Raw genomic sequence first — 20,357 nt, 5'->3', positions numbered from 1 at the left:
CGGGGATAAGGAGGATGACGAATCGGACGCGCCGGAGAGGAAACCCCCTCGGAAGCGCGGACCAATCAGCGGCCTCGGATGCATCTCCGGGATGATGCGGGCGGCCTGAGGAGATTTTGTCTAGTCATCGAGGGAAGATGGCGGCGGCGCCACCGGAAGTGGAGCGCGAGGCGCGGGAAGCTGAGGAGGCCTTGGCTGCTGGCGATGGGGCCCAAATGGCGGCCGCCCTGAGCGCCCTGAGGCGACACTTGGGGGGCCCGGGGCCCGCTCCCCTCCATTTCTCCGGCCTTCTGCGGGGGCTGGTCAGCCGGCTGACCCCCGACTGGCCCGGGCAGCAGCTGGAGGGACTGTGGGGCAGTTTCTTCCTGGAAGGCCCCGCCGACCAAGCCTTCCTCGTGCTCATGGAGGCCGTCGCCGCCGCCCCGGGGTGAGCCCGACCTTCATTCGCCCAGTCGTATTTATTGAGCGCCGACTGGGTGTAATGCCAAGAGCTCGGGCTTGGGTGTCAGAGGTCGTGGGTTCAAATCCCGACTCCGCCACTTGGCACCTGACTGACTTTGGGCAATGCACTTCACTTCTCTGGGCCTCAGTTACCTCATCTGGAAAATGGGGATTAAGACTGTGAACCCCAGGTGGGGACAACCTGATCAGCTTGTAACCTCCCCAGCGCTTAGAACAGTGCTTTGCACATAGTAAGTGCTTAATAATTGCCATTATTATTATTCTCTGGGCCTCAGTTGCCTCATCTGTAAAATGGGGATCAAGACTTGAGCCCCATGTGGGACACCTTGATCATCGTGTATTCCCCAGCGCTTAGAACAGGGTTTGGCACATATTGAGCGCTTAACAAATGCCATTATAATTATTATTACTCTCTGGGCCTCAGATACCTCATCTGGAAAATGGGGATGAATAATAATAATGATGGCATTTATTAAGAACTTGATACGTGCAAATCACTGTTCTAAGTGCTGGGGAGGATACAAGGTGATCAGGTTGTCCCACGTGGGGCACAGTCTTCATCCCCATTTTACGGATGAGGTAATCGAGGACCAGAGAAGTTAAGTGATTTGCCCAAAGTCACACAGCTGACAAACGGCAGAGCCGGGATTAGAACCCATGACCTCCGACTCCTAAACCCGGGCTCTTTCCACTGAGCCACTCTGCTTCCCGAAGACTGTGAGCCCCACGTGGGGCAACCTGATTACCCTGTATCTACCCCAGCGTTTAGAACAGTGCTTGGCACATAGTAAGCACTTAACAAATGCCTCAATTATTATTATTACGAGTGCTTGGGAGAGTACAATACAGCAATAAAGAGAGACAGTCCCTGTCCACAACGATCTCACAGTCTGAGGGGGCAGGCAGACATCGATACAAGTAAAAAGCATCAAAACATCAATACGAAAAAGCAGACATCAATGTAAGTAATAAAAGAGGCAGCATGGCTTGGTGGAAAGAGCCCGGGCTTGGGAGTCCGAAGCTGTGGGTTCTAATCCCGGGTCCGTCACTTGTCCGCTGTGTGACTGGGCAAGTCACTTCTCTGGGCCTCAGTGACCTCATCTGGAAAATGGGGATTAAGGCTGTGAGCCCCATGTGGGACAACCTGATTACCTTGTAATGATAATAGCGATGATATTTGTTAAGCACTTAGTAGGTGCCAAGCACTGTTCCAAGCACTGGGGTAGATCCAAGGTAACGAGGTCCTAAGTGGGGCACCTTGTGTCTACCCCTGTGCTTAGAACAGTGCTTGGCACATAGTAAATGCTTAAAAAGTGCCATCGTTATAATTGTTATAAAATGGTATATATATATATATAAATTTTCTAGTCATCTAGTCATTTATATATATATATATATATATAAATTTTCATTAGTGCCGTGGGGCGGGGAAGGGGGGAAGAGCAAAGGGAGCAAGTCATGGCGATGCAGAAGGGAGGAGGAGGTCTGAGAAGGCCTCTTGGAGGAGGTGAGCCTTCATTAAGACTTTGAAGGGGGGAAGGGGGGAAGGGTGCAAGTTTGGCGGATGTGAGGAAGGAGGGTATTCCAGGCCAGAGGTACGACGTGGGCTGGGGGTCGACGATGGGACAGGCGAGAAGGAGGCCCAGTGAGGAGGTTAGCGGCATCAGAGGAGTGGAGTTTGCAGGCTGGGCTGGAGAAGGAGAGAAGGGAGGTGAGGTAGGAGAGGGCGAGGTGATGGACAGCTTTGGAATGGTAAAATAAAATGAGTACTTGATATTTGCCCCGCAGCACTTATATGTTTGATCTGTAACTTATTTTTATTAGTGTCTGTCTCTCCCCTTACGCTGTAACTCGTTTTCGATGGGGAATGTGCCTACCAAGTCTATGTTGGCCTCTCCCAAGCGCTCAGTACAGACCCCTGCAACCCAGGAAGCGCTCAATTGTCAGTGTTGGGGCTGGAATTTAGGGGAGCATGAGAATCACTCACTTTTATTTAGTGAACAATTATTGTGTGCAGAGCACTGTACTAAAAACTTGGGAGAAGACTCTAGGGTCAGCAGATGAGAAGCAGCGTGGCTCAGTGGAAAGGGCACGGTCTTTCGAGTCATAGGTCCTGTGTTCAAATTCCGGCTCCGCCAATTGTCAGGTGTGTGACTTTGGGCAAGTCACTTAATTTCTCTGTGCCTCAGTTCCCTCATCTGGAAAATGGGGATTAAGACTGTGAGCCCACCATGGGACACCTCATCACCTTGTAACCTCCCCAGCAGTAAGAACAGTGCTTTGCACATACTAAGCACTTAATAAATGCCATTATCATTATTATGTGATTCCCTGTCCTCAAGGAGTTTCCAGTCTAGCAAGGAAGACAGGCATTCAAATAAATTACAGGGAGGCAACTGACTCTAATGATTAATGATAACCAGCCCCATTAGGGCAAGCATCAGGTCTACCACCTATATTGTTTTCTCCCAAGTGCTTAGTACAGTGCTCCGCAAACAGTAAGTACTCAGTAAATGTCATTAATTGATTATATGCCTATCCTGTTCCTTCCCTTCTCGGCCCTGCCCAGCGTAAATGGTGGAGCCGCTCTGGTTTTCAGAATTAGCGGACACATTCCGTGGCCTTAATGAGCTTGCAGTCTAGAGGTAATAATAATAATGATGGTATTTGTTAAGCGCTTGCTATGTGCAAAGCACTGTTCTAAGCACCGGGGTAGATACAAGGTCATCAGGTTGTCCCACGTGGGGCTCACAGTCTTAATGCCTATTTTTCAGATGAGGTAACTGAGGCACAGAGAAGTGAGTTGATTTGCCCCAGGGCACCCAACAGACAAGTGGCAGAGCTGGGATTAGAACCCGGTCCTTCTGACCGCCAATCCCGTTCCCCGTCCACTACACCACACTCCTTCTGAGTTGGTAGGCCCGTTCCCTGCCCACAGCGGGCCTCCTCAATAAACCCCATCGATGTGCTGTTATACTCTCCCAAGTGCTCAGCCCAGCGCTCTGCACCCAGAGAGCGCCCGGCCATTCCCGCGAATCCATGACCAAACGATTTCTTCCAGGCCCTGTTTCCGCCTGACGAAGGTGGTGGACGTGTTGGCGGAGTTCCTGAAGAGGGGCCGGATGGCCGCTCTGCTGTGGGAGCTGTGTGGTCAGCAGCAGCAGCAGGGGTCACTGGGGCCGCAGCAGGAGGGACCCCCTGACTCGTCGCGCCTACAGGAGACGTTGCTCCACAAGGTCGTGGGCCTCCCGGATCACCTGAGCAACCGGCTGCAGAAGGGAAGCCTGGCCCTGTTCCTCCCCCAGAATTACTTCCCGTTCCTGGGGGGGGAGATTCTGCAGGCGCTGCACAGGATCTCGGACTCCCTCCGAGGTAAAAGCGGAGGAGCCCTGCCTTCGCTCGAAAAAATATCTTCTGATAACGGGAAGGGAGAGGGAGGGCAGGCAAGATCTTTGCCCAGGACAGCTGCCCCTGGGAGTTTGCCGTAGCACAAACTCAGTCAGTTGTATTTATTGAGCGCTTACTGCGTGTAGATCACTGTATTGAGCGTTCGGGAGGGGACAGTATAACAGTAAACAGACACGTTCCCTGCCCTCAAAGAGTGTATAGTCTAGAGGGGGAGACAGCAATATAAATAAATAGACAGGTATGGACGTACGTGCCGTGGGGCTGGGAGGGGGGGATGAATAAAGGGAGCGAGTCAGAGCAACACAGGAGGGAGTGGGAGAAAGGAAAGGAGGGCTTAGGGAAGGTCTGGGGGCTGGCTAGGGACCAGACGGCTCCTGTCCCCACTCCCCCACCACTGGTGAGCGTATAATTTCTCGAGCCTCTCCTTATCATAATGATGAAATTTATTAAGCGCCCTCTCAGCGTCAAAGCGCTGTATGCACTGATGGGGCGGACAATCAGTTGGATTACGCCCCTGGCCCACCCAGAGCTCACAGTTGGAGAGCACGCATCTTATCCCCATTTTCAAAATAAGGAAACTGAGGCTCAGACAGGGTAAGGGACTAGCCTGAGGTGGCTACAGCAGACCGGTGGCAAAACTGGGATTAGGGACGAGGGTCTCTGGCCTTCCAGCAGCACAGTGTAGTGGATAGAGCGTGGTCCTGTAAGTCAGAAGGTCATGGGTTCTAATTCCGGCTCCGTCACTGGTCTGCTGGGTGGCCTTGAGCAAGTCACTTCACTTCTCTGAGCCTCAGTTACCTCCTCTGTAAAATAGGGATTGAGATTGTGAGCCCCACATGGAACAGGGAATGTGTCCAACCCGATTTGCTTGTATCCACCCCAGTGCTCAGTACAGCGCCTGGCATGTCGAAAGTGCTTAACAAATACCGCAATTACTATTTATATTATTATTATTATCCTTTTTCTAAAGGAGGCCTTTTCCACCTAGAGTTAGAAGACTTGGGATGCTGGGTATTTCCAGAAGAACAAAGAACTTTCTTAGGGGTCATCAGTCAATCAATCAGTGGTATTTATTGGGCACTGAGCGGTGCAGGGCACTGTACTAAGCGCCTGGGAGAGTACAGTATAACAGGTGGTAGAGACATTCCCTTGTCGCGTCGAAGAGCTGTGGACTGTCTATTGTGCTGCTGTTTCCTTTTTCAGCTTCTGCCTTCTCCTTTCTCCCCAGGTGGTCTGGACTGTTCCATCTCCTTCGTGTCTCAGGTCCTGGGCAAGGTCTGTGTCCACGGGAGGCAAAGTGAGTAATGTGTAATCCCTTCTCCTGGGGGACGACGAGGGGTGGAAGGCTGGCACGGAGGCCTGCCCTTCCCTGCCGTGGGCTCTTTGGCTTAGTTTCGTCAGGATGAAAGACAAAATGGTTGAAGGCTCTGGCTTTCCGCCTTCTCTGAGGCAAGTAGAGAGCCTGGAGAAGTCCCCGGAGACCGAGGCTTCTTACCCTACCCTCTCCGAAGAGAGAGACTGTCGAGGATCTTTCTGGGCTCATTGCCCACTTGGTCCAGCTGCAGACCTTCAGGAGGCATTGGGAAGCCAGAAACAAAGGTGGCCTCCTCACAGGCCCAAAAGCCTCTCTGGTTAAGGCCAGGGAAGGGTGCAGTTTGCATGCCCACCCCCAGAAGACCCCGAGGGCCGGGGGAAGATGAGCCAGGTGAACGGCATGGTTGGTGAGAGGGAGAGACCAGTCTGAATCCCGTACCGGACTGTTCCAGGGTCCGGTCCGGTGTGATTCTCCGGCCGTAGTGATCCTGGGTCCAGCCTCAGCCTTTCCCACCCCTGAACTAGGAACACCTGGGTTTGCATCCCTGGGTTGACCGTGGTGCCTGTTCATTCAGTCGTATTTATTGGGACAACCTGATCACCTTGTAACCTCCCCAGCGTTTAGAACAGTGCTTTGCACATAGTAAGTGCTCAATAAATGCAGTCATTATTATTGTTATTATTATTATTATTATTATTATTATTATTATTGTCAGATTTGAGGGAGGGCGTTCCAGGCCAGAGGCAGGATTTGGGCTAGGGGTCGGCGGCGAGATAGGCGAGAACGAGGCACAGTGAGAAGTGAAGAGTGCGGGCTGGGTTGTAGACAGAGTAGTGAGGTGAGGTTGGAGGGGGCAAGGTGGACTGCTTTAAAGGGTGAGGAGTTTTTGTGTGATACAGAGATGGATGGGGAACCACTGGAGGTTTTTGAGGAGCAGGGTGATGTGTGCTGAACGTTTTTGTAGAAAAATGATCGGGCAGCAGAGTGAAATGTGGACTGGAAGAGACAGGAGGCTGGGAGGCTGATGCGGTAATCCAGGTGGGATAGGATGAGTGTGTTAACGTGGTAGCAGTTTGGATGGAGAGGAAAGGGTGGATTTTCCGAGTTGAGCTCATGTGTGCCCCCACTGGGACGTCTGTTCTTTTTGCCGAGGGGATTCTGGGAACGCTGCACCCCTGTCTGGCGTGCTCAGATGGGGGGTCCCCCCGGGGTATCTGTCGTCCCCACAGAGGAGATCCTGGGAGCACTGGCACCTCGCTTGGCAGAGCTCACCCAATCGGACTGCATTTGGCAGAGGATCTGTTGGCGGATGGTGGAGTCTGTGCCACACAGCGCAATGGAAGCCGTGGTCTCTGGGTTTGTCCGAGCAGCTCCGGGGTAAGAAACCACGTCACCCTCTCCCCACTTTGTCTCCAGAACACTAATCAATCAATCAATCAATCGTATTTATTGAGCGCTTACTATGTGCAGAGCACTGTACTAAGCGCTTGGGAAGTACAAATTGGAATCACATAGAGACAGTCCCTACCCAACAGTGGGCTCACAGTCTAAAAGGGGGAGACAGAGAACAGAACCAAACATACCAACAAAATAAAATAAGTAGGATAGAAATGTACAAGTAAAATAAATAAATAAATAAATAAATTGAGTAATAAATATGTACAACCATATATACATATATACAGGTGCTGTGGGGAAGGGAAGGAGGTAAGACGGGGGGATGGAGAGGGGGACGAGGGGGAGAGGAAAGAAGGGGCTCAGTCTGGGAAGGCCTCCTGGAGGAGGTGAGCTCTCAGCAGGGCCTTGAAGGGAGGAAGAGAGCTAGCTTGGCGGATGGGCAGAGGGAGGGCATTCCAGGCCCGGGGGATGACGTGGGCTGGGGGTCGATGGCGGGACAGGCGAGAGCGAGGTACAGTGAGGAGATTAGTGGTGGAGGAGCGGAGGGTGCGGGCTGGGCAGTAGAAGGAGAGAAGGGAGGTGAGGTAGGAGGGGGCGAGGTGATGGACAGCCTTGAAGCCCAGGGTGAGGAGTTTCTGCTTGATGCACAGATTGATTGGTAGCCATTGGAGGTTTTTGAGGAGGGGAGTAATATGTCCAGAGCGTTTCTGGACAAAGATAATCCGGGCAGCAGCATGAAGTATGGGAGGCACTAATGCCTCCGCGCCGCACCCTGCGGCTAGCGTCCCATCTCCCCGCTGCCTCGCCTCCCCCTTTGCGACCCTCTGCAGTCTGGTGTCCACTCTCTTTGTTCCACTGCACTTTCTAAGGTCACACCAGTGACCTCTTCTTTGGCAGATCGAATGGATGCCACCCTGTTCCTAATCCTCCTCGGTTTCTTGCCTGTCTTTGGCACTGGCCCGCAGTCCTTCTGGAGACACTATCTGATCTTGGTCTTTCTGTTCTCTTCTCACCTCTGTGATTGCTCCTCCTCTGCCTTTCACCCCGTATCTGTGGGGTCCCTCAAGGCTCCTTTCTGGGTCCCCTTCTCTCCTCTGCTCCCTTGACTATCCTTCCCTGGCCCTTGCGTCCGCCCGAGGCGGTGGGGGAGGGAGAGGCCACTCTCTGGGCGAGATTGCCCTGGGCCGAGCCCAGCCCCCCTGCCTGGATGTGTCCCTCAGGGCCGACGTCCTGTCTCGAGTACTGGGGAACCTGGTAGTGAAGAACAAGAAAGCGCAGTTTGTGGTGACCCGGAAGTTGTTGTTCCTGCAGTACAGCCTCACGGTAAGGGTCGCAGAGGGCCGGGCTGGGGTTGACAGGACAGCCCTCATTGTTATCAATCTAACTGTGGTATTTGTTCAGCCCTCATTTTGTGTCTTGCTTGAGACAATCAGGACCATGGGGCTCATAGTAATGGGGAGGGGACAACATCATCATCATCATCAATCGCATTTATTGAGCGCTTACTATGTGCAGAGCACTGTACTAAGCGCTTGGGAAGTACAAATTGGCAACATATAGAGACAGTCCCTACCCAACAGTGGGCTCACAGTCTAAAAGGGGGAGACAGAGAACAAAACCAACCATACTAACAAAATAAAATAAATAGAATAGCTATGTACAAGTAAAATAAATAAATAATAAATAAATAAATAAATAAATAAATAAATATGTATACAACATGTATCATATCCCCATTTTACAAGGCCCAGAGAAATGAAGTGACTTGCCCAAGGTCACATAGCAGACAAGTGGCGGAGCCAGGATTAGAACCAGGTCTTTCTGACTCTCAGACCTATGCTCTGTCCACTAGGCCACGTTGCTTCTCTGAAGAATATACAAGTGGGGAATTAGGGACGGACTCTGTCGCTCAAGTGAAAAGCAAAGATCTATGGGAAGGGGCCGGAGATAACTTCCTGAATTCCTATCCTTGCCCCGGGGGCTTTTGTTGCAGACCACAGGACTGCAGAGTCTCCTTGGATACCTCGCCTTGGATTCCCTCCGGCGGCCGCTTCTGGTTCAGGTAACCACGGCCGAGGCCGTCCACCCCTCCGTGCGGCTGGACTCGTCAGGGCCGGGGCATCCCGGGGAGGACACCGTGACGCGAGGCCTGTCTTCCTGGGCCGGAAGGCCGCCGTGACCCTGCCGATTCCCCGGGAATTAAGCGTGTTCTCCCCACTTACCTACGTGCGTCCTGGCGGAGACCAGCCCCAGAGTGTGGGGGTCGGGCCTGGGGCTGGTTAAGTCCTCCCGAAGGCGGGGGCGGACTGCAGGGTCGGGGTGGTGCCCGCGAGAGTCCCGGGGTGGCGTGGCCTGGTAGCAGCGGGCGCTGGGTTGCCAGGTGCTGAAGGAGCTCCTGGAGATCTGGGCTAGCAGTAGCGCCGTGAAGCACTCCCCAGTAGAACAGCAGCTGTATGTCAGCAAGGCCATCCTCATCTGCCTCGCCCACCTAAAGGACGCTGAGACGGAGAGCATCCGGGCAGGTGAGGGAGAACCCGGTGCGGGTGGGGTGGTGCGCGGCTCTCCTCCTGGCCTTGGGCCACCCGGAGGGCCTCAGAGAATCAGTGGCCTCCAAGGACCGCAGAGGCGAGGGAGACGGGGAGGGGGACCCCGCTCACTGTAGAGCGTCCTGCCACCCTTCCAGAACTGCTGGCCAGCCTGACAGAAGGGGCACAGTGCCACCTGGACAGCAGCCTGCCCCAGGTCCGGCGCCTGGGCATGATCGTGGCCGAGAACCTCAGCTCCCGCCTTCACCCGGAGGGGCCCGGCCTAAAATTCCAGGTGAGGAGGAGGAGGCCCACGCGGCTCCCCTCTGGGAGGGGCCGAGGACCCGTCGCCCGGCGGGGGAAGCCAACACGGGCACTGCGGACTGGCTCGGTCCGATGGGCGTGGCAGCTTACCGCCGGACGCTGGGCTGAACCTGCCGGTGCCTGGTTTTCCCTGCACGTTGTCCCAGGGAGGCCGGGAGAGGCAGGGAGTCCTGTTCCTATTTTGCAGAGAAGGAAACTAGCCCAGAGCTAATGGTGTACGCAGCAGGAATCTCTGGTTTGCTCCTGTTGTGTTTCCCCGAGCGTTCAGTACAGTGCCTGGCACTGGCATCCTCAGTCCATCCCGATGATGGGGTAGCTGACCTTCTAGAGGCAAAGCGGGGACTAAGACTCAGAGCTGGGCTCTTTCCACTAAGCCCCAGTGCCCCCTCTCTGGAGCAGAGGGCAGGAACAGAGGGTAGTCCCTCAGCCCCGGGGATCCCAATTGTTCACTACTCCCAGCTCCCCCTGCCTCGTTTGTCCCAGTTTGGCGTTCCCGGATGGAGCTGGGGCCCCTGGCTGGGTTTGGACTCGCCGTGGCCTCTCAGACCCCGGAGCTCCTCCGCTTTATTTGACTGGGAGCCGCCCCCCTGTTCTGCTGAACTTTCAGTACGAAGAGGACGAGCAGAGCAGAGAGCTACAGTCCCTGGCCAGGATGCAGCCTTCTGATCGCGCCGCGCCATCGGCTGGGTAAGAAGCGGTGTGGGCCCCTTCCCACATTACCTTGGAGGGGTGTAAGGAGAGAGTGTGCGTGCATGTGTGTCCCCTCCAGGGTGCATGACTCCTCTGAGAGAAGCAACATACCCTAGTGGTTAGAGCCCGGGCCTGGGAGCCATGAGGACCTGGGTTCTAATTCCGGCTCTGCCGCCTGGCTACCTTGTGACCTCGGGCAAGTCACTTCATTTCTCTGTGCTTCAGTTGCCCCAGCTGTGAAATAGGGATTAAGACTGTGAGCCCCATGTGGGACAGGGACTGTGTCCAACCTGATTTGCTTGTATCCACACCAGCGCTTAGTTTAGTGTCCGGCACAGAGTAAGCGCTTAACAAATGCCAGTTATTTTTATTGTTGTCTACTTTAAATGCGAAACAGCGAGGCCTACTGGAAGGAGTCCGGGCCTGGGTGTCAGAGGACCTGCGTTCTCATCCCAGCTCTGCCACTTTTCTGCTGTGTGTCCTTGGGTAAGTCACTTCACTTCTCCGGGCCTCAATTCCCTCGTCTGCAAAATGAGGATTCAATACCTGTGCTCCCTCATTCTTAGACTGTGAATCCCATGTGGAACTTGACTGTCCTGTGTCTATCCTGTGCTCAGTACAGTACTTGACAGGTAGAAAGCACTTTACAAGTACCACCATTATTATTATTATGTGGGTGGCTGATTTGTTTGCCCATTGACTAGTAATGCCAGCGTATTTAAGCTGGGGTAGAAGCTAGAGCCGTAGATGGGGCAGCGAAAAGAGAAGCCAGTAAAACAGGTTGGGAGAATGTCTTTTCCTGCACCCCAAAGAGGCTCTTGCATAGATCTTTGAGCAGGGACTGGATTTTTTTACTACTGTTGAATGCTTTTAAATCCCTGGGCCAGTGCTGTGTCCACAGCAGGAACTCAGGTCCCATGCTCTGTCATGGCCCATAATAATAATAATAATTGTGGTATTTGTTAAGGGTTTGCTATACGTCAGGCACTCTACTAAGCATTGGAGTGGATACAAGCAAATCAGGTAGGATGCAGTCCCTGTCCCATGGGGGGCTCACGGTCTCAATACCTGTTTTACAGATGAGGGAACTGAGGTACGGAGTTGTGGAGTGATTTTTCCCAAGGTCACAAAGCAGACAAGTGGCAGAGTGGGGATTAGAACCCATGACCTTCTGACTCCCAGTCTCGTGCTGTATCCACAATGCCATGCTGCTTCTCGTACCCAACCCACAGGGTCGGCCCCAGGTCCAGCATCCTGCTCACAGTGGGCCACGTGCCAGGGTGGTCACTGAGGAGCGGCACCGATCTGTCTTGTTGCCAACAGACCAGATCCTGGATCTCAAGTCACAAAGAGTGCTGACCAGGAAAAAAGCCCAGCCCCGGCTCCAGTCCCAGAGGACAGCTGCGACTCTGAACTAGACAGGTACGGAGGGAAAACTCTCCGGGTGGAACAGCAGGGGCTGGCCATCTTGGAAGGGTGGGCCGACTCTGTGGGAAGACCCCTGGAGGATTCGGGGATGGGAAACGGGGCCAGGTTGAGGAGCCGAAGAGGTTTCGATTGGAAAGCTCTCCTGGCTCGTGTTTATCGCGTCTCTATAGTATCGCAGTCTCCCAAGTGCTAAGTTCAGTGCTCTGCCTGCAGTAAGGGCTCAATAAATACCATTGATTGATTGATCGATGATTCCACCTGCTAAAAGCCTCCTGAGCAGAGGACTTCCTCCGGAGCCGAGAGGATGGTCAGAGCCGGGGCTGCCCCAAGGCGGAGAGGCCTTATCCTCCCGGGGTCATTCCATAGGACGCCAGTATGTTACGTTGCCTGTACGTGCTGCCTAGTGAAATGACCTCTTGCGGAGTTCTCCGTGAGTCCTCCGAACTCAGAGGTGTCTCGGGGCGTAGGGGACCCCCGGCCCCTCGCCCCTGACTTGTCCCAGAGCCATTGCGGGTCCCCGTCCTCACAGGCATCACTCCTAACTCAGGTGGAGGGGGCCGGGCTCTTGGAGATTTTCACCTGCGCCTTGCCCCTCTGCCAGTACCTTCCCTCCTCGACCGGAGCCGCCCTGCTCCGCGGTGCCCTGGGAGTGCCCGGGCCGGTCGGGGTTCTTTGGCCTCGGATTCAGCCGGTGCTGATGAGCGGTGGCCGCACAGTCCCATCCGGAGCCCCGTTGAACCGGCCCAGACCCCCGGGCTCTCAGAGGTCGGGCCTGCTGGTCGACCCTCCGACTCAGTGTCCGGCAGCTCTGTTCTGGCTCACGGCACTTCTTCTCGGTCGCCCCGGCTCCCCCCGGCCATATTCTCCCCTGTGCTCTTTCTCAGCGACGACGAGTTCGTGCCGTACGACATGTCCGAAGACAAAGAGCTAAAGACGACGAAGGTCCCCGTGTACATCCGAGACTGTCTTGAAGGTGTGAGACTTCTGGGGATCCCTGCCTCTGGGTTTGCTCCCCCTCCCCCGGTCCCTGGGACGAGAAAGAAAGAGCTCCCAGGACCACCACGCAGGCCCGCACCCGTCAGCTGGCCCTGAGGGGAGGACTTGGTGGGCGTCTCCTGGGGGGAGCAGCTTTTATCAGTCAGCCGAGGGAAGGCCCAGGCGCCCAGTAAAGAGCCCTGTGGGGTACCAGGGTACCTGCTTACTCCAGCTCTTGCCCTGGGCCGCTTCCGCTCACCCTCCTCGAACCCAACTCCCGCCTCCTGGGAGTCCCCCAGGGTCCCCCACCACTGAAGTGCAAAGTGAAAAGCACATTATGAATCCAGGGAAGCTGACGCTTAGCTTCGTTCCCAGAGTCCTGTCTCGCTGCTCCGTCCCTGCCCTCGCTCCCTCTTTTCTTTCTCTCCCTCCTCCTGTCCTGGTCCTCCCCTCGCTCCTGTCTTGAGGTGAGGGGTGCCCTCTTGACCTAGCAGGGTGGCGGTGGGCCCCCACTCCCGATCCCTAAGCCAGGGCGGCCCCGGGGTCCCGGGCCGCAGTCCTCAGCCGGGGCCGTTGGGTTTTTCTGCAGTGCTGACGACGTCCGAAGACATGGAACGGTGGGAAGCGGCGCTGAGGGTTCTGGAGAGCCTGATCCGAAGGAACCGAACCACCACGAGAGAGGTTGGGCCCGGGCCTGGGGGTTGGGGGCTGGCTGCCCAGGATTAGCCCCAGCGGCGGGAGCGGTCTGAAATGTCAGGGAGCCTGGAATCGGGAGCTCCGCTGGGGCAGTTGAGACCCTGAGAGGGCAGAACCCACTGGAGGTGTCCAAGACAGGCACGGTCTCCGGACCTTATGGGGTCTGATCCGGGGCTCATGGCCGTCACTGGCCCCAAGGAGCCCCCCGGCCCATCCAACGAGGAACCAGGTTGGTCGTTGGCCCCGTCGGTCAGTAGTATAGGCCCAGCACCGGTAGAGTTCTGGGCGCCTTCCCGAGCATTTGGAAGATTGTGCCAGGGGCGGGCTCCACGGGCCCTGCCCTCCGCGAGCTTCCACTCTAATGGAGCGGCTGGATTCCTTTGGGGTCCCCCTTAGGTGAGCGTGGAGTTGGCCAAGGTGCTGCTTCACCTGGAGGAGAAGACCTGCGTGAAGGGGTTTGCTTCGCTGCGGCAGAGAGCCCTCGTGGCCGTCACGGTCGCCGACCCGGTCCAGGTGAGGGCCCGCGGGGGGTGGGCGGCACACAGGTGAGACAGCCAGGGGCAAAGGGGAGTGGGGCATCCCCGCCCCTGTCCCCGTGGGGTAGAGGGCTCCTCCCTCCAGCGGAGGGAACTGGGGCCGGGCGGGGGGCACCAGTGGTGTCCCTGGGGGCACCGGGCATCAGCGGTCTCCCCCGTTCTGTCTGCCGTAGGTGGCACAGTATCTGATCGCCCAGTTCTCCGCTCTGAATTACAGCCTCAGCCAGCGCATCGACATCTTGGACGTGAGTGCCCAGAGAGGAAAAGCGGGGGAGACCTGGTTGGTGGGTGGGGTCCCAGAGGAGAAACACCACCCCTCTCCCCGTCTGCATCCTACCGCCACTCAGGAGACACAGAGCAACAGGACCTCGTGGGGGGCAAACTGGCTGGGTGGCTCAGAAATGGGGGGTGAGAAATAGGAGGTACTGCCCACGGTGGAGACTTGGGCTCCGTCAGACCTGCACCCCCAGAAGTACCCCCTGGGCCCCTGCCTGGTTGGATGGGGGAGTGTTTAGACCTCTCCGCAGGGCAGAAAAGGCAGAAAAGTGACTTACCCAAGGTCACACGGACACGTGGCGGGGCTGGAATTAGAACCCAGGGCCTTGTGAGTCCCAGGCCCAGGCTCTATCCACCAAGCCACGCTGCTTCTTAAAATAGTACGGAAAATAGGCATGAAAGTTATGTTTTACAGATGAGGAAGTGACATGCCCAAAGTCCCACAGCAGGCAACTGGCAGAACCAGGTTTAGAACCCAGGTCTTCTGACTCCCAGTCCCGGGCTCTTTCCACTAGGCCACACTGCTCCTCTACCGTCACTAGCGTTCTTACTGGGACCTCGAATTGGTACGAAACTCTCTGATATTTCCTTCAAGGTGCTGCCTCATCCACGATCTCATCTCGTCCTCACAGTATCCATTCGGGGTAGGGATGAAGCGGGATGGTGGCTATGAGAACCCTCTGAAGAAAACGATAGGGCCGATTAGCCCCATTTTGCAGACGAGGAAACCGAGGCCCAGAGAGGCTAAGCGGCAGTGGGCCGGAAGCGGAGTTGGGATGAGGGCCAGGCTCCCGGGACTCCCAGACTCGCGTCTTATCGGTGACGGTCGGTCAGGTGCCCAGTCGTGTGTTCCGTGTCTGCCCCCTCTCTATCCTCCACCTACGGGCCTCAGGTGGAGCGGCCTCGAGTCCCTCAGGCAACCCAACCTTGGGTTTGGAGAGCGCCTCGGGGCCCAGTGTAGGGAGTCTGTCCGGAAGAGCCCCGGGGCTTCTGGGGGACCCTGGACCCCCGTCCTCCCTCATCCTCCCTCCCGTCCCTTCCGCCCCCAGGTGCTAGCTCTTGCAGCCCAGGAGCTCTCGGCCCCCAGCCCCAGAGAGAAGCCCCAGCAGTCCCTCCCCACGAAGGCCGGCATCCAGCCCTTGCCCGGAGAGCTGACCTCTGACCCCAGCAGCAGCACCCCCGAGGCCTGGAGGAAAATTGTGGACCAGAGGATCCAAAGCAAGACCCGCAGGTTTGCCAAGGTAAAGATGGGGCCCTGAGGAGACTGGGGGATCGTGCTAGCCTCTTCCAACGCCAATCTTTCAATCAGTTGCATTTATTGAGTGCTTACTGCGTACAGAGCACTGTACTGAGTGCTTCGGAGAATACAGTACAGCAGACTTGATAGAAACAGTCCCCACTTTCCATGAGCTTACGGCCTAGGGGGACGATCTTTTTTTATATGGTATTTATTAAGCGCTTACTGTGTGCCAGGCACTGTTGTAAGCGCTGGGGTAGGTATAAAACTGGACTCAGACCCTGTGCCACGTGGGGCTCACAGTCTTAATCCCCATTTTACAGATGAAGTCACTGAGGCCTAGAGAAGTGACGTGACTTGCCCAAGGTCACGCAGCAGACAAGTGGGAGAGCCAGGACTGGAACCCAGGTCCTTCTGTCTCCCAGGCCCTCGCTCTGTCTAGTAGGCCAGGCTGATCCTCTTTTAAACTGAGTTTGCACAGTTGGATCAAGGAGGGAGGCCTGTGATGGGGAGGAGGGATGAGTTGGGGGCGGTCTCGGAGCCGTGAGCGGTTTGAGAATTTTTCCCACGGGAGCCGGGGCTGGAGAGGTGAGGGTAGCTCGGTCTCAGGAGTTTTGTTCCCTCAGCGGGTATCTCCCTCCCCCCCGGCAGGGTCCGTCCAGGCCAGACCCAGTGGCGGTCCCCAACGACTTCAATGCCGTGGCCGGCTGTTTCTTCTTCCCCCTCATCCAGCGCTTCGACAGGTGAGGGCAGCCTCTGGGAGACCGGGAGAGGGAACCGAGCCAGGAGGAGGAGGCCCCGAGGGAGGGTTACTGTGATGGCGGGCCACGGCTTGGACTTCCTTGCGGGGCAGAGGATTCTGGAAGCCTGGTCACTGGGCGGGGGCCGGGAGCAGTCAGAGCTGGGTGCCAGGAGGCACGGCTCGGGAAGGGATGGGCTAGCTTCAGAGCGGACCACAAGCTTGTGTGGGGAGGGCTTAACTGCAGCCCTTTCGCTTCCCCCTCCTCCCACCCACCGGTGTCTCCCGCCAGCTGGGGGAGAGAGGGCCACAGGGCTGCAGAGCCTGGGCAGCCGAGGCAGGGGAGTGGAGTGTCGGAGATGTGGCCGTTGGCCCGTGGAAAGGGAGCCCAGGGCCGCTGCCGGCCCCCTCGGGTCACCAGGGGGCTTGGCCGTTCCGTCTCCACCGGCCGGCTGCCGGGGCCACCCTGCTCCAGGCTCCAAGCTCCGGTCAGCCGACGGGTCCCCGGGGCGGCCTGGGTGGCCGACGGTGAATGGGTCACCTTCCCCTCCTCCGGAACAGGAGGTTGGGGGACTATCTCGTAGACAGTGGGCCGGGTCTCCCCCCGCCTCCCCGTCAGCGCCCATTCTCTTAGCCAAACCAACCATTCTATGTGGCAGACCGCTGGCGACCTTTGACCTCTTGGGAGGCGACCACTTAGTGCTGGGCAGGCTGGTCCACACGTTGGGGATCCTCATGCACTTTGCGGTCAACACCACGGTAAGGGAGGAGCTGATGGTGGGGGTGGGCCCATCTCGGCGCTGACCCGGGGATGGGCCAAGGAGGGGCAAGACCCCTGACAGAGTGTCAGGCTGAGGTTTGGGGTGGCGGTCATCTGTGCCCCTTCCTCCCCATTCAGCCTGGGGTGGGGAGCGAGGAGGGAGTACGCCCTGACCCCGCCCGGAGGGGTTGGGGGGTGGCTTGAGGGGCTTTGGGCTCGGGAGAAGGGGGACCGGGGAGAGATAAGGGGCATACGCTGCAGCGCCCAAGTTAGGCCGGCGCCCCTCTCAGATTGCCACCCTGAGTCAGTGCCACGTGAGCGTGTGCCCGGGCGGCTGGACTTGGGGTTCACGGGCACCGGGGTCTGTTTCAGGCGGCCGTGCCCATGGGGAAGGCGCTGTTGGAGTTGGTGTGGACGCTCCGTTACCATACTGACGCGTGAGTGTCTTTCATTCATTTGTATTTATTGAGTGCTTACTGTGTGCAGAGCACTGTACTAAGCACTCAGTACGAAGTCTTGCTCCTGTAGTCCAGCTGGCTCCCTGGCGGGCCAGGAGGGTGGAGGGGCGGCCCCCAGCTCCGAACGGCCAAGCTGACACGGCCGAGCAGGGGACCCCCAACTCAGGGTCCCCAGCTGGACCCTCCCTGACCAAACGGGCTCTGTTCGGATCCCTGGCTGGCAGGGGGTGTGTGTCCGACTGAGCCCGGGGTTTCTGTGCCGTAGGTATGTGCGGAGGGGCCTCCTGTCTGCCGTCTCCTTCACCCTCCTGAGCGTCCCCGCCACGTGCCTGCTGGGAGACCTGATGGATGAGCTCCTGGAGACCAGGGCCTGGCTGGCGGGTGAGTCTCCAGGGGCGGGCGGATAGGGCGGACCAGGCCTCGGAGCGAATCTCTGTGGAGACACCCACCCCCTACTCTCAGCCAGCTGGAAGAAGGCTCTGGCGGGACCAGGGACGGGCAGAGGCAGGGGGAAACGGGGTGGCAAGCAGGTGAGCACCCCTCGGGAAGTGGGCAGAACTGTGCCCAGCAGCAGCAGCAGACCCTTACGGGTGAGACCGACTGGCCACCTTTTCCATACATGCTCTGTCCTCGTTTTCCACGTTCCTTCTCGACTGTTGAAGTGAAATAGAGACTGGCAAGGGCTGTCCGCAGCCAGACTCCTTGTCAGGCTAATATGGCCTGCTGGAAGGGCCTCTCCTGACCCTGCAGGGAGAGGAATTCTCTAGCCCCGGGGGCCCTGACTCCGCTTCCTATCTCCACGGGGAGCGTGTTTCCATAAGAGGCGCTCCGGGGCCAAGGTCAGTCCGCTTGCCGGGTCCGGAGGGGGATGGTCTCAGGGAAACTCCTCGACCCTCTCTGCGGTCCCGCCGCCCGCCTGAGGCAGTTTGTCGCTTCTGGGCTTGGGATCTGTCCTTGGGTTGTTGCTTTTGTGGCTTGGGAGCTGAGAGAAGCAGCTGGGGAGAATGAGCGTGAAGACTGGTCTTGGCTGGCTGCCGAGCCCAGGGTCCTCCCCTGGGGAGGTGGGCTTCGGGCGCAGTGTGGGCCGAGCGGCCCCATAAGCACGAAGGGGCTTCCTGTGCCTTCCTCTCTCGGCCAGGCCCAACATGGGCCTTCCGGTTTTCTACCAATGAGCGCTTCCCCGTTAATGCTACTACTACTAATAATAGTAATAATTACTGTATTCGTTAAGTGCTTTCCCTGTGCCAAGCACTCTTCTAAGTGCTGGGGTAGATATGAGGTAATCAGGTTGTCCCATGTGGGGCTCACAGTCTTAATCCCCATTTTGTAGGTGAGGTAACTGAGGCACCGGAAGTAAAGTGGATTTCCCAAGGTCACACAGCAGACGAGTCGGGGAGTCGGGATTAGGACCCACGACCTCTGGCTCCCGAGGCCGGGCTCTTGGCACTAAGCCACACTGCTTCTCTGTTGTCCCTCTCTGTGGCCTCCCGGCCAGGTAGGGGTCCCTTCCCCTCTCTTGGGGTCGGGGGTTATTCCCCCACCCCACCTCAGACAGGTGGAGGGACCCAGCCTCCCGGAGCTCTGGGTGCGGGGTGGAGGGCAGAGGGAGAACTCGGCTCACCCGTTTGATTGCGGCAGAGCCCCCAGACCCATCTCCCTCGGGAGAGCCGGATGGGTCCCGGCCCCGGCCCGGCTCCTCCCCGGTGGCCGTGGGCCGGGTGGGGGCAGGCTGGCGGGTGGGCCAAGCGATCGCCCCCTCCCCGGCCGTGAGTCACGGGCCGAGCCCGGAGCCCTGGGCTCAGAGCACATGGCTCATGCGTACAGGATTTCCTCCCCCGGCCCCCTCGGCGCTGACATCCTGAGTTCATCCTGGATTTGAGTCGGGAAACCCATTCTGGGCCCCTGAAATAACAGCTGCCACCACAGCCACCACCTCCGCCCCCACCATGGCCACTCGGCGCTGCCGGGGCCTCCCTGACTGTCCCACGGGCCACCCGGGGGCTCTGGGCCTGGCGGTGGGCTCTCCCAGGGCCGGGCACCTCTCGGGGCATGGACCCCTGGGCCGAGGCCGGCAGGTGGGGGGCCCCCAGACCAGCCTGGACTGCGGCCACGCTGGCCCGCTCCACCATCAGACCCTTGGCTTCTTGGGGCCGGTTGAGGTTGCCGACTTCCGCCACCTCTCCCCTGCCGTGGGGTCCTCCGTCGGTCCGAGCCAGCATCCGGGGCCTAAGGGAACGAGAGGGGGGTCCTGCCTCTTCCCTCAGCCTCCCGGCCTCTGTTTCTCTTGGCCCTCCCAGCTGGGAGCAGCGCAGTGCGCTCCGGGGACTTGTGAAAAAGAGAACAGGGGCATGGGCCATATCCCCCACCCACCGCGGGGCAGGAGTGTTTGCGAAGCGTGCCCCTGTGCTCCTTTGCAGACGTGGTGGAGAAGGACCCGGATGGGGACTGCAGGGGCCTGGCGGTGCAGGTGCTGCTGCTCATGGAGAAGCTGAAGGAGAAACTCTGATGGGGCCCGGCATACAGGAGAGAGGAGCCGAGAGGAAGGCCGGGCGGGTGGCCCGAGCCCTCACGGCCGGTGGGGGGCCGGGAGCCCGGGCCGACATCTGGGCTTTGTAGTGACGGCCAACTCCTGGCCATCCCCGCCGCCGCTCTCCGGTACTCAGTGTCCAGATGCAGGAAGGGCCGGTCGCGCTGCCGTCGCCCTCCGCCCCCTCCCCAGCCCCCGGCACACTGGACCTGCTATTTATAGCTTTGGCAAGTCCCAGCGTTTGGCTAAAAATATAGGGAAGACTTCCAGCCGTTGCCTCTTTGGAAAACAACGACCGGGCACCGGCCTTTCCCCGGGATCCACCCTCCCCGGGTCCGTGTTTTGGGGGTCCCCCCTGGGAGGGGGGTAGGAGGACTGTCTCTCTAGGACCATTGGGCTCCACGGTCAAAGCGGGGAGAGGAGTCCGGTGGAGATCGGAGGAGGCGGACGGCGGACTCGCTCTGACGGACCAAGGGGAAAGGGGGCAAAGATGCAGAGGGGTTCTTCACCGCGGCCGGGCCGTAACCGGAGAGTGGGGGAGGCCCCTCCCCACTTCCCCGCCCCCATTTCCGTGTGTCCCTTCCCCACCTGAAGGACGAGTTA

At 57.9% G+C, this 20,357-nt stretch overlaps 1 protein-coding gene across 2 annotated transcripts; it reads left to right on the top strand.

Annotated features, from left to right (window-relative positions):
- Nucleotides 1–144: 144 nt before the first annotated feature.
- On the top strand, nt 145–20,021 carry TELO2 (telomere maintenance 2). 2 transcript variants are annotated; one of them, XM_038763436.1, is made up of 20 exons: nt 145–427; nt 3,524–3,834; nt 5,099–5,167; nt 6,415–6,562; nt 7,804–7,906; nt 8,577–8,645; nt 8,964–9,105; nt 9,267–9,403; nt 10,040–10,119; nt 11,446–11,544; nt 12,435–12,523; nt 13,115–13,206; nt 13,618–13,734; nt 13,931–14,002; nt 15,083–15,274; nt 15,922–16,013; nt 16,669–16,768; nt 17,142–17,206; nt 17,493–17,608; nt 19,645–20,021. In XM_038763436.1, the coding sequence occupies exons 1-20, from the start codon at nt 216–218 to the stop codon at nt 19,731–19,733; spliced, it is 2,394 nt and encodes a 797-aa protein (XP_038619364.1). In that variant the 5' UTR covers nt 145–215; the 3' UTR covers nt 19,734–20,021. The 2 variants fall into 2 exon arrangements, with proteins under 2 accessions (XP_038619364.1, XP_038619366.1); XM_038763438.1 differs by lacking the exon at nt 19,645–20,021 and adding an exon at nt 17,978–18,404.
- The last annotated feature ends 336 nt before the right edge of the window (nt 20,022–20,357 follow it).

The sequence above is a fragment of the Tachyglossus aculeatus genome, chromosome 21 (genome assembly GCF_015852505.1).
Source record: "Tachyglossus aculeatus isolate mTacAcu1 chromosome 21, mTacAcu1.pri, whole genome shotgun sequence".
Taxonomy (NCBI): Eukaryota; Metazoa; Chordata; class Mammalia; order Monotremata; family Tachyglossidae; genus Tachyglossus; species Tachyglossus aculeatus.
The sequence above is the reverse complement of the archived record's forward strand: the minus strand, read 5'-3'. Positions and strand labels throughout refer to the sequence as shown.

Coding starts and splice junctions, on each gene's coding strand:
- TELO2 (XM_038763436.1), top strand. CDS start 216: ATGGCGGCCGCCCTGAGCGCCCTGAGGCGACACTTGGGGGGCCCGGGG. Junction 428..3,523: donor GCCGTCGCCGCCGCCCCGGG/GTGAGCCCGACC, acceptor GATTTCTTCCAG/GCCCTGTTTCCGCCTGACGA. Junction 7,907..8,576: donor TCCTGCAGTACAGCCTCACG/GTAAGGGTCGCA, acceptor CTTTTGTTGCAG/ACCACAGGACTGCAGAGTCT.